This window comes from Eumetopias jubatus, unplaced genomic scaffold (assembly GCF_037043125.1).
Source record: "Eumetopias jubatus isolate StellerSeaLion01/CBP00866 unplaced genomic scaffold, mEumJub1_p1.0 scaffold_1, whole genome shotgun sequence".
NCBI classification, from domain to species: Eukaryota; Metazoa; Chordata; class Mammalia; order Carnivora; family Otariidae; genus Eumetopias; species Eumetopias jubatus.
Window position 1 is genome coordinate 57205737 of NW_028274807.1, and position 13678 is coordinate 57219414.

Sequence of the window (13678 nt, forward strand, 5' to 3'; positions counted from 1 at the left end):
CTCCTGAAACCAATATTATACTATATGTTAACAAACTAGAATTTAAATAGAACTTGGAAAATAAATAAATAAAATAAAATAGGTTACTGAAGGAATTGCTGCAGATAAGGACAAAGATAAAGCCATCTCAATGAGAGAAATAAAATTCAAATTCACGCTATGATCCATGGCTGGGTATTCTGTTCCACATAGTCATTCAAGAACCTGGGCTTCTAGCGGGTCTGTCATCTTTAAGTTGTGACTTCTAAGTCCCCCTGCATCATATATCTGATAGCACATGAGGGAAGATCATGGAGGATCTTACATGGAAGGTTTTATACATCAGGTCTTGAAATGACAACCATCACTCCCACTCATGTTCCATTGGCTAAGACTTAGTACACGGCCACACCTAACCAACCACACAGGAGACTAAGAGATATAATTCATCTGCACCAGAGAGAAGAATGGGTTTGATGACCAGCTGATAGTCTGACACACTGACCTATATTCTCACTAAATTGTGGGGGCAAGAGCAATATTTCTCTCTTCACTTCATCCCCAATTCTCATACACACTGAGCACTCAATAAGTATTTGTTGGATAAATGAAGCTGTGCATATTCAGTATTTAAAACATTTTATCTGCCATCCTGATGCTGGTTGCCCGTTTTAGTTCCTCATATAACACCATCTGAGGCAGCCTTTAATGCATCTCCCCATGTCTGACTGTATTCCTGGAGCTCAGGTAGAGGGTGTCTTTGGTGTCCATTAGCAGTCTGCATTGCAAAATGATTGATGTTAATCATTTCTGTAAATCTCTTATAGATGACTGGCATAAACCATGATGCCAATTTATTTATGTATCCTACATATATTTTTTTCAGAGATTTGGTTATCCGTGTTTTTTTAATTTAAGCATGTCATTTTCCAGAACTGAGGTACCTGGGAAGGTGGGATGCCATTCATTACTAACTCAAGCCTACAAAAGAATGAGCATACTGACTGTCATACTATAAGGATATTGTTAAGAATATTAGACACAGTATACAGTATTCTTTTTTTAAAAGGCTGCGGAGGGTCTGCCTGGGTGGCTCAGTCAGTTAAGCATCTGCCTTCGGCTCAAGTCATGATCCCAGGGTCCTGGGATCGAGTCCTGCCTTGGGCTTCCTGCTTAGTGGGGAGCCTGCTTCTCCCTCTCCCTCTGCCCCCTGCCCCTCCTTGTTCTCTTGTCTCTCTCTCAAATGAATAATTAAATGAAATCTTTAAAAAAGATTAAAAAAAAGACTGGGGAGAAATTTGTTTTTAATCACAATAAAAAGAGTAGCTGTGTTTCTCTTGAAAATAGACTGGTTTTATCCTATGATTGCCATTAATGGCATAACATATATTCTTTATTTCTTAGCATCATTACTAGAAAATTCTGACTAAATTTTGGACCCATATCTATTAAGAGTACACGACATCAAGAAATGCATTTTGTGTACTATCCCCACCCAGGTTTCGACAAGGATCAACATACTTTTTCTAACTATATTTTCCTTGCCTTGAGTTTCCCTATCTACTTCTGTTATCTTCTTGAATTGAGTATTTATGGAAGCGACCTTAAATATATTTGTTTTCCAAGAGATATGACCATGTTTTCAATGGAGTGTATTGGGTATTGCTTCAACCCTAGAGATATTTTCAAATGAATATGAATACGTCTTTCATTTTGGGAGCAAGAGAGAGAGGAGAGGAATGGGAAATGATGGACTCTAAAGATGAGGGTGACTTTGACAGCTAAGAACTGAAGTAGATAAGTAACCATATTGCACATATGAAAATGTTGTATACAATTGTGAAAACTCACCACAAGGTAAGTTCCATGAGGGCAAGAACCTTGTCTTTATTGTTGTGTGTAGACTGGAGTCTGGCACACAGTAGACACTAAAACAACATATTTTGAAAGTGTGGATGTAATACACTTGGAGATAGGAGAACTGGATTAATGTCATATAAATGATACTGAATATTGGTTATGTAGTCACAAGCATATGCCTTTTGGACTCAGTTTCATAGTTGATAAAATGGAAGTCATTAGACTACGTATTCACTAAGGTTCTTTCCTTCTTTAATATTCCTGCTCTGCCTGCCACCCTTGTTAGTTACAGCAGCATATTAAACATGGGAATGTAAACGCCTACAATAATTTGGGAATTTTGTTTTCAAAATATTATATCTTCCACAGCCGTTGGAGAAGTGGGTACCTCGACTCCAAATACCACCCCTCAAAGTGAGTATAGCAGGGCTTTCTTTATGTGCCAGAAAAGAGACAAAACACAAGTTTTAGTACAGCTCTGACGATGTTGAGGTTCGGGCAAAAGGCTATGTTTTTCATTTGATGTGATATTTTGGTTTCAAGCTGCTCTGTGGCAAATTGTAATGCAAATGATGGCTATACGTTGATATGACAATCACTGTAATCTTTAAAATATGGGTTGGTGAATTATTATACTATACTTTTCATTTCTCGTGGAATTTTAAGATAACATGAAAGCAGTCTTGACAGTACTCCCAGTGATCTGAGTTGGCAACAAGAACAGAAAAAGAAAGAAAATCAGTGACAAGTTGTCATTAAACATAAACTACAGAGCTTTTGCTTAATATGCCAGCTATGTCCCTGTATAGGAAAGCACATTTTCAATTTCAGATTTCCCCAAAGTCACATAGATTAAAAATTCAGCACATCAAAGCAAAGTGAAATTACAGCTGTATAAGAAGGTTGGATTCTGAGAATTTTGTCTTCCAGCCAGCAATTCCAGTGTGACTACCCAAGGCTTCAACTACTCCTGGACCCCCAGCGGGCAAGATACCAAAAACTGTAAGTGTAACTGTGAGTCCCTTGGGGTCTTCTGGGCCTCATTAATTCATCCAACACGTATAATGAGCAACTACAACATGCTCTGCTCATAATCATATTAACAAATACTTACAAAACATCTACTGTGTTTAAAGCATTGTTGTAGTTGCTGGGGATACATCTGTGAACAAAACGGATCTAAATTCCAAATTCTGGGGGAAGAGAGACAGGCAAATGGTGATGAGCAATAGAGAACCAAGCAAGCAGTGGAGGGGGACATTGAGGATCAGGTGGGAGAGTGGGCTGCCATTTTAAGTAGGGTGTTTTTGCAAGGCCTTCCTGAGCAAGGTGACATCTGAGTAAAGATCTAACCCAGGGAGAAGAAAGAGCAAACTGTGAGGATATCGGAGGAGAGAGTGAACCAGACAGAATACACGTATCACTAAAAGCAGTGAGAAGAGGGAGCCCAGTGCGAGGCACAGAAATGGTTTGGCCATTGCCTCTGGCCACCTAGCAGCAGTGTGTGCTGATGCTGCTTCAGCAGGAAGCCACAGCATCTGAAGAGGAAATATACTGCCTCTTAGTGGTACAAGACGGAGATCTGCACGGTAGGGAAGTGGCAGGGGATGTGGCTGCGGCAAAGACCCCGGATGCCACTGGTGCAGAACTCTGGGTTTAACTGCTAGGCCCTTGGCCACAAAGAGTAAATGCTAGCATTTAAGTTGTACATTTAGAGCTTCTAGAAGTCTTTTATACCAGGTTCACAGATCTGGATTAATCATAATCCTTAATTCATGACACACTTTGACCATTTGTGTATGACCCTCTATAATTTATTTTAACGTGTGTCTTTTAACAAATATGTTAATAATGTAACAGACACCTGTGAATTCAGTGCCCAAATACAAGAGATGAAAAGGGGAGGCTCAGAAGAGAGAGCACACCCAGAGATCCACAAATAAGCATAACCTAGAGATGCCAGAGGCAGCATGGCAGATTCCTGTGAAAAGAGAAGGCAATCGGCAAAGGGATCTGCAAACCTTGACTATTTATAAGAAAAAAAGGTATTAAAATGTATGCCTGTCATGCACATTACATAAAAATAGCCTCCATAGAGTATGCGATCTTTATGTCAAAAGCAAAACATTAAAGCATGTAATAAAATAAAGGTGAATTTCTTTCTGGCTTTGGGGTAAGGGAGGGCTTAAAGAAAAGATATAAAGCACTAACCATAAAAAATGATGGAAACATTAGAATACCATAAAGTTAAGAAAATTCTATCAAAAGACACCTTAGCAGAAGTAAAAAAAAAAAGGCAAGCTATAGTATAGGAGAAGATATTTGCAACATATGTAATTGAAAAATGATCAGGAATATATAATTGACAAGGAATTAAAACTTTATATCAAGTATATAAAGAACGGCTAGAAATCAATTTTTAAAAATACAAAAACATTAGAAAATGAGCAGAGAGGCATATCACAAAAGATGTAATGCAGTGGCTAGAAAACATCCAGAGATGCTTAGCCTCCCTGGCAATCAGGAAATGCAAACAAAGACAAGAATCAGATAACCATTTCACATATCATCAATCGGCGAAAATTAACAAGTCTGGAATTACCAAGTGTTAGATAGGATGTAGATCAATATAATTTTTTATATGTTGCTGGTGAAAGTACAAGTTGGTACCATCACTTTCCACCATTTTGACATGGTGTTTTAATGACAAACAATTTCATATCCTACAGCCCAACATTTCCACTCCTAGATATATACTCCACCCTTCTACACACATGCTAGTACATGTAACCAGGAGATGTGCATACAAATGTCAGGGGAGAACACTATTCATAACAGCAAAAACTGTAAATAACCTAAATCATCATAGCCAAGAGAATAGATAAATAAATTGTTGCATAGTCATATAATATTACAGAACAATGAAAAATGAGTGAATGACAGGCACATAACAGCATGAATGGATCTTAATAACATTGTGCTGAGTCAGAAAAGTAAATGCTAGGTAACAATATATGGAATGATATATATATATATTTTAAGATTTTATTTATTTAGAGAGAGAGCGCAAGTGGGGGGGGGGAAGGGGCAGAGGGAGAAGGAGAGAGAATCTCAAGCAGTCTCTGCCCTGAGAGAGGAACCCAACATGGCCTCGAGCTCATGGCCCTGAGTTTGCAACCTGAGCCAGAACCCCAACTGACTGAGCCACACAGGCACCCCTGGAATGAGATTTTTATATAAATTATTAAAGCAAGTACAACCAAACACCATATGGCTTAGGTATAATGTGATAAAAACTTAAAAACTATATAAGTAAGTGAGTAATAGACACAACATTCAGAACAGCATTTGCTTTGGAATGGGCATACAAGGGATGAGCCAGGAAGAAGACATAAGGTTACTTACAGCAGTCCAACAATTTGTGTATAAGAGTGGGGGTGAGAGAGTGTTAAAGAAAAATATATCCAATAATAAGAGAATGTAAAATAGAATTAGATAATAATTCAATGCAATATTATGAAGCCAATCCAAGCAATAGACATAATGTACTAAGCTAGCCAGTACATCTTATTGTATAGACAATTTTCAGCCCTCAGTTATAAATTGAAAATAAAAATAGTAGTTAGACTGGGGATAAAAGTCCATACTTAACAGACTAACATTTATCCTATATGGTGTTAACATAAAATTGAGTTTGTAATGAACTATACTGAAACTCTCCTTTACGTACACTAGTTTGTCATCCTTTATTTTCGATGGTATAATACAAGTTAAGTTCCATATCTTTTGTTGTTGTTGCTTACCTTTATCCCCAGTACCTAAGGAAATGCCTGGCATATAGTTGGTGCTCAACAAATATTGTTGAATGGCTAAATGAATCAATACTTGTTGGTTATAGAGGGAAATTATGTAGCAATGGTGATAAAAGATTTTTGGAGGGGCAACTGGGTGGCTCAATCAGTTAAGCTTCCAACTCTTGATTTCGGCTCAGGTCAAAATCTCAGGGTTGTGAGATCCAGCCCTGTGTTGGGCTCCATGACCAGTGTGGAGTCTGCTTATCCCTTTCTCTCTGCTCCTCCCACCTCTCTCTCTCTCTATCTCAAATAAATGAATAAATAAAATCTTTTAAAAAAATAAAAAATAAAAGATTATTAGACAATAGTATAGGATAAAGCTGAACTCCAATTTATTTATTTTTTAAAAGATTTTATTTATTTATTTGAGAGAGAAAGAGAGATAGTGAGAGAGAGAGCATGAGCAAGGGGGAGAGGGACAAGCAGACTTCCCGATGAGCGGAGAGCCTGACATGGGGCTCCATCCCAGGGCCCTGGGATCATGACCTGAGCAGAAGGCAGACACTTAACCAACTGAGCCACCCAGGCATCCCTGGCGAAATCATCAATCGGCGAAAATTAATTTGCAATTGCAATTTAAATTTATGCTATGATTATATATAAATTATCCCATATTTTCTTTTTTTTTTAAGATTTTATTTATTTATTTGAGAGAGAGAGAATGAGAGATAGAGAGCACGAGAGGGAAGAGGGTCAGAGGGAGAAGCAGACTCCCCGCTGAGCAGGGAGCCCGATGCGGGACTCGATCCCGGGACTCCAGGATCATGACCTGAGCCGAAGGCAGTCGCTTAACCAACTGAGCCACCCAGGCGCCCCAAATTATCCCATATTTTCAATCTCAGCATAATACTTGGTGTCTGATGATTTTCTTTATTTTCTTTATTTGATTTTTTGTTGAAATTATGCTGAGATGTAAGATACACAATAACAGGGACGTAAAACTTTTCCTGTCTTGCTCACTGTAGTAATCATAATGTCTGTAGCAGTGGCAGGCATACAAGAGGTGCTCAGCAAATATTTCTTGAACAATTGAAAGAATATGTGTATGTATGGACAAGGACAAGGAAGAAAACACACACAAACATACACAGTGAAAAATGATCTGCGTGAAAAATGATCTGCATAAATGGAATTTTTGAACTTTTTGTTTCCTTTATTTAAATTGTTATTACAATATTATGTGTGCCCAGAATAAAAAAGAAATCCTGTTCATTCCATGCATCATATCATTATGAAGCATAGAGGCCACCCAAAATATTTTCCGACCCAGAAATTGGAAAACTGAAAGGTCTTGCATGAAAGTGCTTTATAATTTACACAAGTATATTCTTGGTCGTCTTAGTAGATTTCATAATGAAATGAACTACTGCAATTCCTCGTATCTTCTGTCCTACCCCACTTGAAAACTTCATTTATCCTCAGACATCTCTTTATCATTCTTACCACAAAATAGCCTTAGAAATTGTGAAATCTAGGAAGGGACTCTAACACCCAACAAACAAAATTTTCCTTGCTGTGAAAACTCACATTCTTACTTATGCAAATAAGAATATGTTGTTTACTAGTTGCTATTTTTTATCCATAAGCTTAGAGAAAAAAATTCCCTACAGGAAGTTGCTCTATTTATAATCATTCACAAAAACACATTAGGATCCAACAAGTTAATATTGATTGCTCACTCCCAAACTGTTTGTGAAACATGTTTCTACTCGTTGGATTGTACTGTATTGTGACATCCAATATTAGATGATGCATTTGGCAAGATTCGTGACAGGCATTGGTAATGGGATTTTTTTTCCTTCCAGTATGTTTATTTCAATAGATTTATGAAATGTTCATGGGCAGAAAAAGAATGATAATGGATGGATTTCTGGTGAAATAAACCCACTAGCAGTGTTTCTAAAGCTGTTGCTATTTGTGAGCACATTCTAATGGGATATTTGCTTATACATGCATTTTGTGTAGCTTACATATATTTGGATGTCACTAGAAGATTCTGGGTGCATTGCATTTACACTAAATTTATAAGTATGTGTTTTAATATATTCTTTTGTTATCATTTTATCAACTTTAGAATATTAGCATCTAATCCTAGTTCAGCTTCCAAGTTTCCAACAGCCTGGAACAGAAATGCATATTTTACTTTAACCACCTATGAAATGGGGATATCAAATCTGACCATCTAAATAACCCAAGTATATAAGGTTAATAACACCCTGGGATATTTTCATCCTGACACTCAGGTGATCAGGCCATAGAGCAGAAAAGTGAATCTTAATTACTTTTTTCTTTCTGTTTTTCCCTGCCATCCATCTGGTCCAGTGGAGCCTAAAGCCACATTGAAATCAGTCACTCTGGCTAAGTTAGACAAGCAGAAAAATGATATGCATCTCCATAGGCTCTTTTGCCTCCAATTTGTCCCATTACCAAAATCAACAAGCTTATCATTACCTCGCCACATGTGCCCATGCATATGTGCACACTTGTGCACACACACATATGCACACACACACACACACACACACACACACACACACACACCTGGGCCTCAGAGTACATCTTAAAGACCTCACATAGAGTCTTTATTTTGTTCTTTGACCATACATTCCTTATTCTTCAAAATTTATGTACTCTTCTTTGTAAATCTTGCAATTCCATTGTTTACCCTGTCCCTGGTCCTGGTTGGTTCTTCTCAGGCCCTTGGTAGCTGTGCCTAATAATTTCATAGCAACGCCTTCTACTTTCCATAGGCAGAGAGGATGGAGAGGCTGGAGTTGAGGGGTTGAGAGTCAATTACAGGGACATAGCAATGCCAGAACCTACAGCAATGTTGGGCCCTGCTCTTCTTTCAGGCTATAGAATAATCCCTGAAGCCCTGCTGCTCCCTGTTGGCTGCGATGCTGAGTCTCTAAACTCACCACCCTTGCCCTCAAATTCTAAAATCTTGTATGTCTCAGATCACTTCTCATTCTACTTTCCTCTCCTCTAAAACACTGTTCTCCAATTCTGTTACCTGGTTCCTGATTCAACCACAAATTCAAGATTTCTTTCTCCAATTTTATTTTCTATTGTCTGTTAAAACACCAAATTCTGGGGGTTTCATGAGTCTCTCCACAGCTAGCACACAAGCCCTGCATTTCCAAAGATCATGAGTGTCATCTTTTTTCCATGGTCAGGAAGAGCATGAGGGTCCCATCTATAGATGAGGTGGTCATGGCAAGAACAAACAGGGTAACTGGTGTCAGCATGTGCATCCTGGTGTAAGGGGTGGTGCTGGCCCAGTACATACTCACCCTGAAGAGGAGGATGGGGCAGAAAACCAAGATCATTGAGATTCCTGTATCCAAGTCCTGCATCTCTGAATATTGCTTGCCACCCATGCCATCATTCCAGGACAAAACCAAGAACAGAAGAACTCAGAATGTCTTAAGAAAGATTGGATAACTGAGATAAGTCTCAGTAAATTTACATGTAAAAATGATGTCCAAATTCCAGAAAAGTTCAGCTTGCATCAGCTTGCCCTATAAAAGTAACAGAAATTATCTGTAGTTTGATCAAAAAAAGAGCTATCAAACTTCAGATAACCATGGATTTTGATATGACACTAAGTACATTTTCCTACAAAGGGATGCCCAACATGTCATAATAGTATTGCCCACTGTAAAATGGTTACAAAAGAATGTCAAGAAAGTTTGATCAAAAAAGGAGCTATCAAACTTCAGATAACCATGGATTTTGATATGAAACTAAGTACATTTTCCTACGAAGGGATGCCCCACATGTCATAATAGTATTGCCCACTGTAAAATGGTTACAAAAGAATGTCAAGAAAGTTTTTGCATGTTGTCAAAATTGATTCTGTTTTTTCCGTAGGTTGAAATATCCCTTTATGGTAGAAAAACATAGTTTCCTTACTGAATAAGCTTCATCCAATGATAAATTTAAATAAATTGAAGAATCCAGTGTTATGTTCCAGGAAGGATATAAAAATTTATTTGAGAAACTCCAGCAACACAGCATCCTTGTGTTCGTATTTTCAGCTGATAATGGTGATGTACTCAAGAAGGTTATCCATCAAGCTGGTGTTTATCATCCAAATCTCAAAGTAGTGTTTATTCATGGATTTTGATGAAAATGGAGTCTCAAAAGATTTAAAGGAAAATTAACTAATGTATTTAACAAACAGAATGGTAGTATAAAGAACACAAAATATTTCAATCAATTAAAAGATATAACAACATAATTCTGCTGAGACACTCTCAAGGAGACTTGAGAATGGCAGATCAAATAGCCAATGTGGAGCACATTCTGAAAATTGGCTATCTAAATAATAGAGTGGGTAAGCTTTTAGAAAAGTATTATGTTAGTGAAAGATGAATCTTTAGAAGTAGCCAACTCTATCTTACTGAGGATTCTATAAATAAGTATTCCTCAGGAAGACCTCCTTTCTGTGGGAGCAATTGATACAAGAATTGCTCATCTCTTCGTCTTCCTGAAAGACTCAGGTATAATACATTCTCCCTCTTGAACTTTTTCTTTATATTACCTAAGTATTTTCAGACATGTTGAATCCATCAACAGGAACCTCCTTTTTCTTCACCTCTCTCAACACACTCCCACTATATTTTTTAACAGATTAAAAACAAATCTTAAAACCAAAACTAGAAAAATAACTCCCTGCTTTTCCAAAGTGGATTCTATAGCTTAATTTTATCACACATTTTCTGAGGAGTAGAAGTGTAAAAAGGAAGATTTAAAAAGTGGTCAACGAATTTGCATAATTTTACATACTGCCATTTTTGTAATTTGGATGGATCATGCTAATGGTATCACCATCTCCTGAAATTGTGCTATGCTTGGTTATTTTGGCTGAGGAAAATTAATATTGAGCAGAAAAGATTGGCATTCTATATTTGGTGAAAAAACTGTGGATACCCGCATTTAACTGACCATTACAGAATGTTCTGGATTTGGGCACCTGGCTGGCTCAGTTGGTAGAGCAGGTAATGCTTGATCTTGGGGTTGTAAGATGGAGCCCCATGTTGGGTGTAGAGACTATTTAAAAATAAAATCTTAAAAACAATGTTCTGTATTTACTTGCTGATGAGATAAATATGAAATGGAAAAAATTAAATACCCACTTCCCTCAAAGGGATAGCACTTGTTCAACTATTTATATCTTAGCATAAACTAATTTATCACATCCTTTCTTACAAACAGACTTTGAAAAGATAAAAAAATAAAGGTATCAAGCCCTAAAAGTAACAAGTAAAGGAGGCACCATGTTGGGAAAAATATCTTGTAAGGTTCTTCGTAATTTTACCTAAATCCAGGCCTAGTCCCAATTTCTTTTTTATTAGTTGTTGTTCTTTGTTAGTCAAATCTCCACCATTAAGGCTTAGCCTTTAAAAATGGGCTTTTGAAACACTCAGTCCATCATCTGTTGACCTTGGTATTCTGTCTAGAACAGCACCAACAAAAAGTAGAAGATCACATGTTCAGGGTCAGATAATTATACTGAAAATAAGAACATCTCCCTGACCTAGTCAGATTCAAAATAGCTATGTATAAAACTGCCCTTACCTCTGGGGTGATCCCAAGTCGATTGGCTATGGCAGACTGTACTGTGAGCAGTCCCTGGAAAGCATGGAGTTATACCTCTCCTGAAGGGCCCGATAATGTCTACAGCTGCAACTGCCATCGGCATCTAGGGAGAAACCAAGAAAGGGGAGGACTAAGGGTTTTTGGTTTTGGGGGGTTTTTTCAATGTTTGTTTTGGTACGGTTTGGTTTTGCTTATTTGTTTTGGTCTTGACACACAAGAAAGCATTTAACTTGGAAAATCATGCATGCTAATGTTTTAAATAAATGAGCATAATGTTTTTCTACTGATCACAACTACGTGTAACTATAGCTCTTTTCCTTTATACTACAGTATAGGCCTGTTATCAAATACAGAAATGCAGAGCCGCCAAGAAGTGGAACTTTCTTGTCAGAGATGGGGAACTAAACAAAATCAGTTGATAGATTGACTCCAAAAGCTATAGGTACTGCCTGAGTTTGCTGCCATCCACTGAAGGGGAAGGTTTGCTTCTGAATCCATCAGGACAACTCAGCACAGCAGCTAGCAAGGCCTATGACTAGAGGGGTCTGAAAATTCACTGTTGACACAGTTCAGTTGTCATAGCCAAACAAAAATATCAGCTTATCCACAAGTACAAACTGTTTTGTTCCCTCATGCATGTTCTACCAAGGTCTTCAGAGTCCTTTTGGCACCTTTGCTTGACTAAAGGCCACCATAGCACACCTGGACTTTCATTCTCTCCCATGTATTGGATGGACAGGAGAATAGTCACAACACACTCTCTCTGGCTAGAGAAACCTCTCCTAGTGTTTTGCTTCCATTTCTTCTTCCTGCTTCTAAGTGGCTATAATCAAAACCTCCCCTACTGGAGACATCAGGATCACAAGTTTTCCCTCAACTCCCACTTTATTTTGGGACATTCTAATGTGTGCAGCAGAATAGTTCAGTGATTTTGCTTTACATATTCATTAATAACCTTTTTTTCATTTTATTATTTTACTACAAATTATTAGATTCAATTAAAAGTCAAGAAGAGACAATAAAATAACTAGTCTTATACAGGTTGACTCTTCTAATATCTTCTTTAGCAGCTTCATGGATGCCCAGTGAAACATATAGTTCATCCCCCTCAGGTGCACGCTCAACAATTCATGGTGAGTACTTGGGGGGAGATTTAGGGTCAGGGAAGATAGTGGTCTGCTTTTGGGCAAAGGTGGAAAAACAAGAACTGGTAAGAAACCGATCTCAGATAGGTATTGAAAAGTACACCTTGATGATGAAAATGACAATGAATAAAACCAAAATTTTTCCCAGCCACAGTCACTCAAAGAAGCTAGTCAGAGACCAAGTCCTCGATTTTTTTCCTTCTCTTTTATTTCAAAATGAAATCTACAAAATAGCATTTCTTGGCTAATTAAATACATTAAAATTGCATTTTCACTAGAAATTGAGATGATTTGTCAACACGGATTTGTCTACTAAAATGTTGCAAAGGAAGTTTTATTGACCTTATCAAACACATTATAGTGGGAGAATTGACATTTGATTGGCTGAATCTCTGATAGATACCCTGGGAGAATAAGAAAGGGCCCATTTTTCTATGGCACCAACATAAGACATTTTCCCATAACCACTTAAATTTCTCATGGGGATTCTTTAGCAGATACTGTTTTGTTATGTGTGCTGTACAACGTCTCTTTTCTTCTTTAAACCAATAGAGAGTTTCACTTCTTTGGTAGTTATTAGATTCTAAGGTCCAAGCCTTGCTGTAAATTGGTCCTTAGTAAACTGTATGCATAGTACTGTAGGAGCATTTAGGCCATTAAAATTGAGCTCTTCCTAATAGCAAGTGAAATCCAATCATGATTTTACACCACTTAATTGGTTTGAGATGGCTATTAGGATCAGTTCAGATATCCCTTGTATATCCCTAGGTGATGTCTTCACCAGCACAACCAGAACATTTTCAGAGGTTCCCACACATGCCACTGGATCGACAAAAAATATTCACATCCATATCACTGGTGAGTCATTTACTTTTTTCTAAATTTTGTGTTTTATTCACTCAATGAATATTTGTTGAGTACCTACCATTTGCCAGACACTGTACCAGTTATTGGGTATACACTGTGAAAGAAGTAGATCTTTCTTGTTTTGTATACAGAGGAGACCTTGAAAACACAGGCCTTCTGAGGATTATAATCTATTGAAGATAATATACATAAGTAAGTAATCATATAATCAAATTTATTTGTAACAGATGCTATGATATAGTATAAGATACTGTCAGAATGTAACAGAAAGATCTAATTTTAACTGGCAACAGTAAAGGAGCCTCTAAGGATCTACTTAAGTTAAAATCTGAAAAATGAATAAAAATCAGCCAGGTGAAAAGCAGTGAG

The 13678-nt window shown here is 37.5% G+C and overlaps 1 protein-coding gene and 1 pseudogene across 5 annotated transcripts in view; both read left to right on the forward strand.

The window, feature by feature from the left end:
• Positions 1 to 13678, forward strand: part of CD96 (CD96 molecule) — an 89637-nt gene that overhangs the window by 70713 nt on the left and 5246 nt on the right. For 3 of the 5 annotated variants that reach the window (XM_088024415.1, XM_028110632.2, XM_028110631.2), the window contains exons 9-12: positions 2209 to 2253; positions 2770 to 2841; positions 12365 to 12430; positions 13211 to 13300. In XM_088024415.1, coding sequence (XP_087880541.1) covers positions 2209 to 2253; positions 2770 to 2841; positions 12365 to 12430; positions 13211 to 13300 — 273 coding nt within the window. The remainder of the gene's footprint in view (positions 1 to 2208; positions 2254 to 2769; positions 2842 to 12364; positions 12431 to 13210; positions 13301 to 13678) is intronic. The other 2 variants (XM_028110633.2, XM_028110634.2) reach the window with 1 other exon arrangement.
• LOC114214732 (cytosolic 5'-nucleotidase 3A pseudogene) lies at positions 3350 to 12350 on the forward strand (annotated as a pseudogene).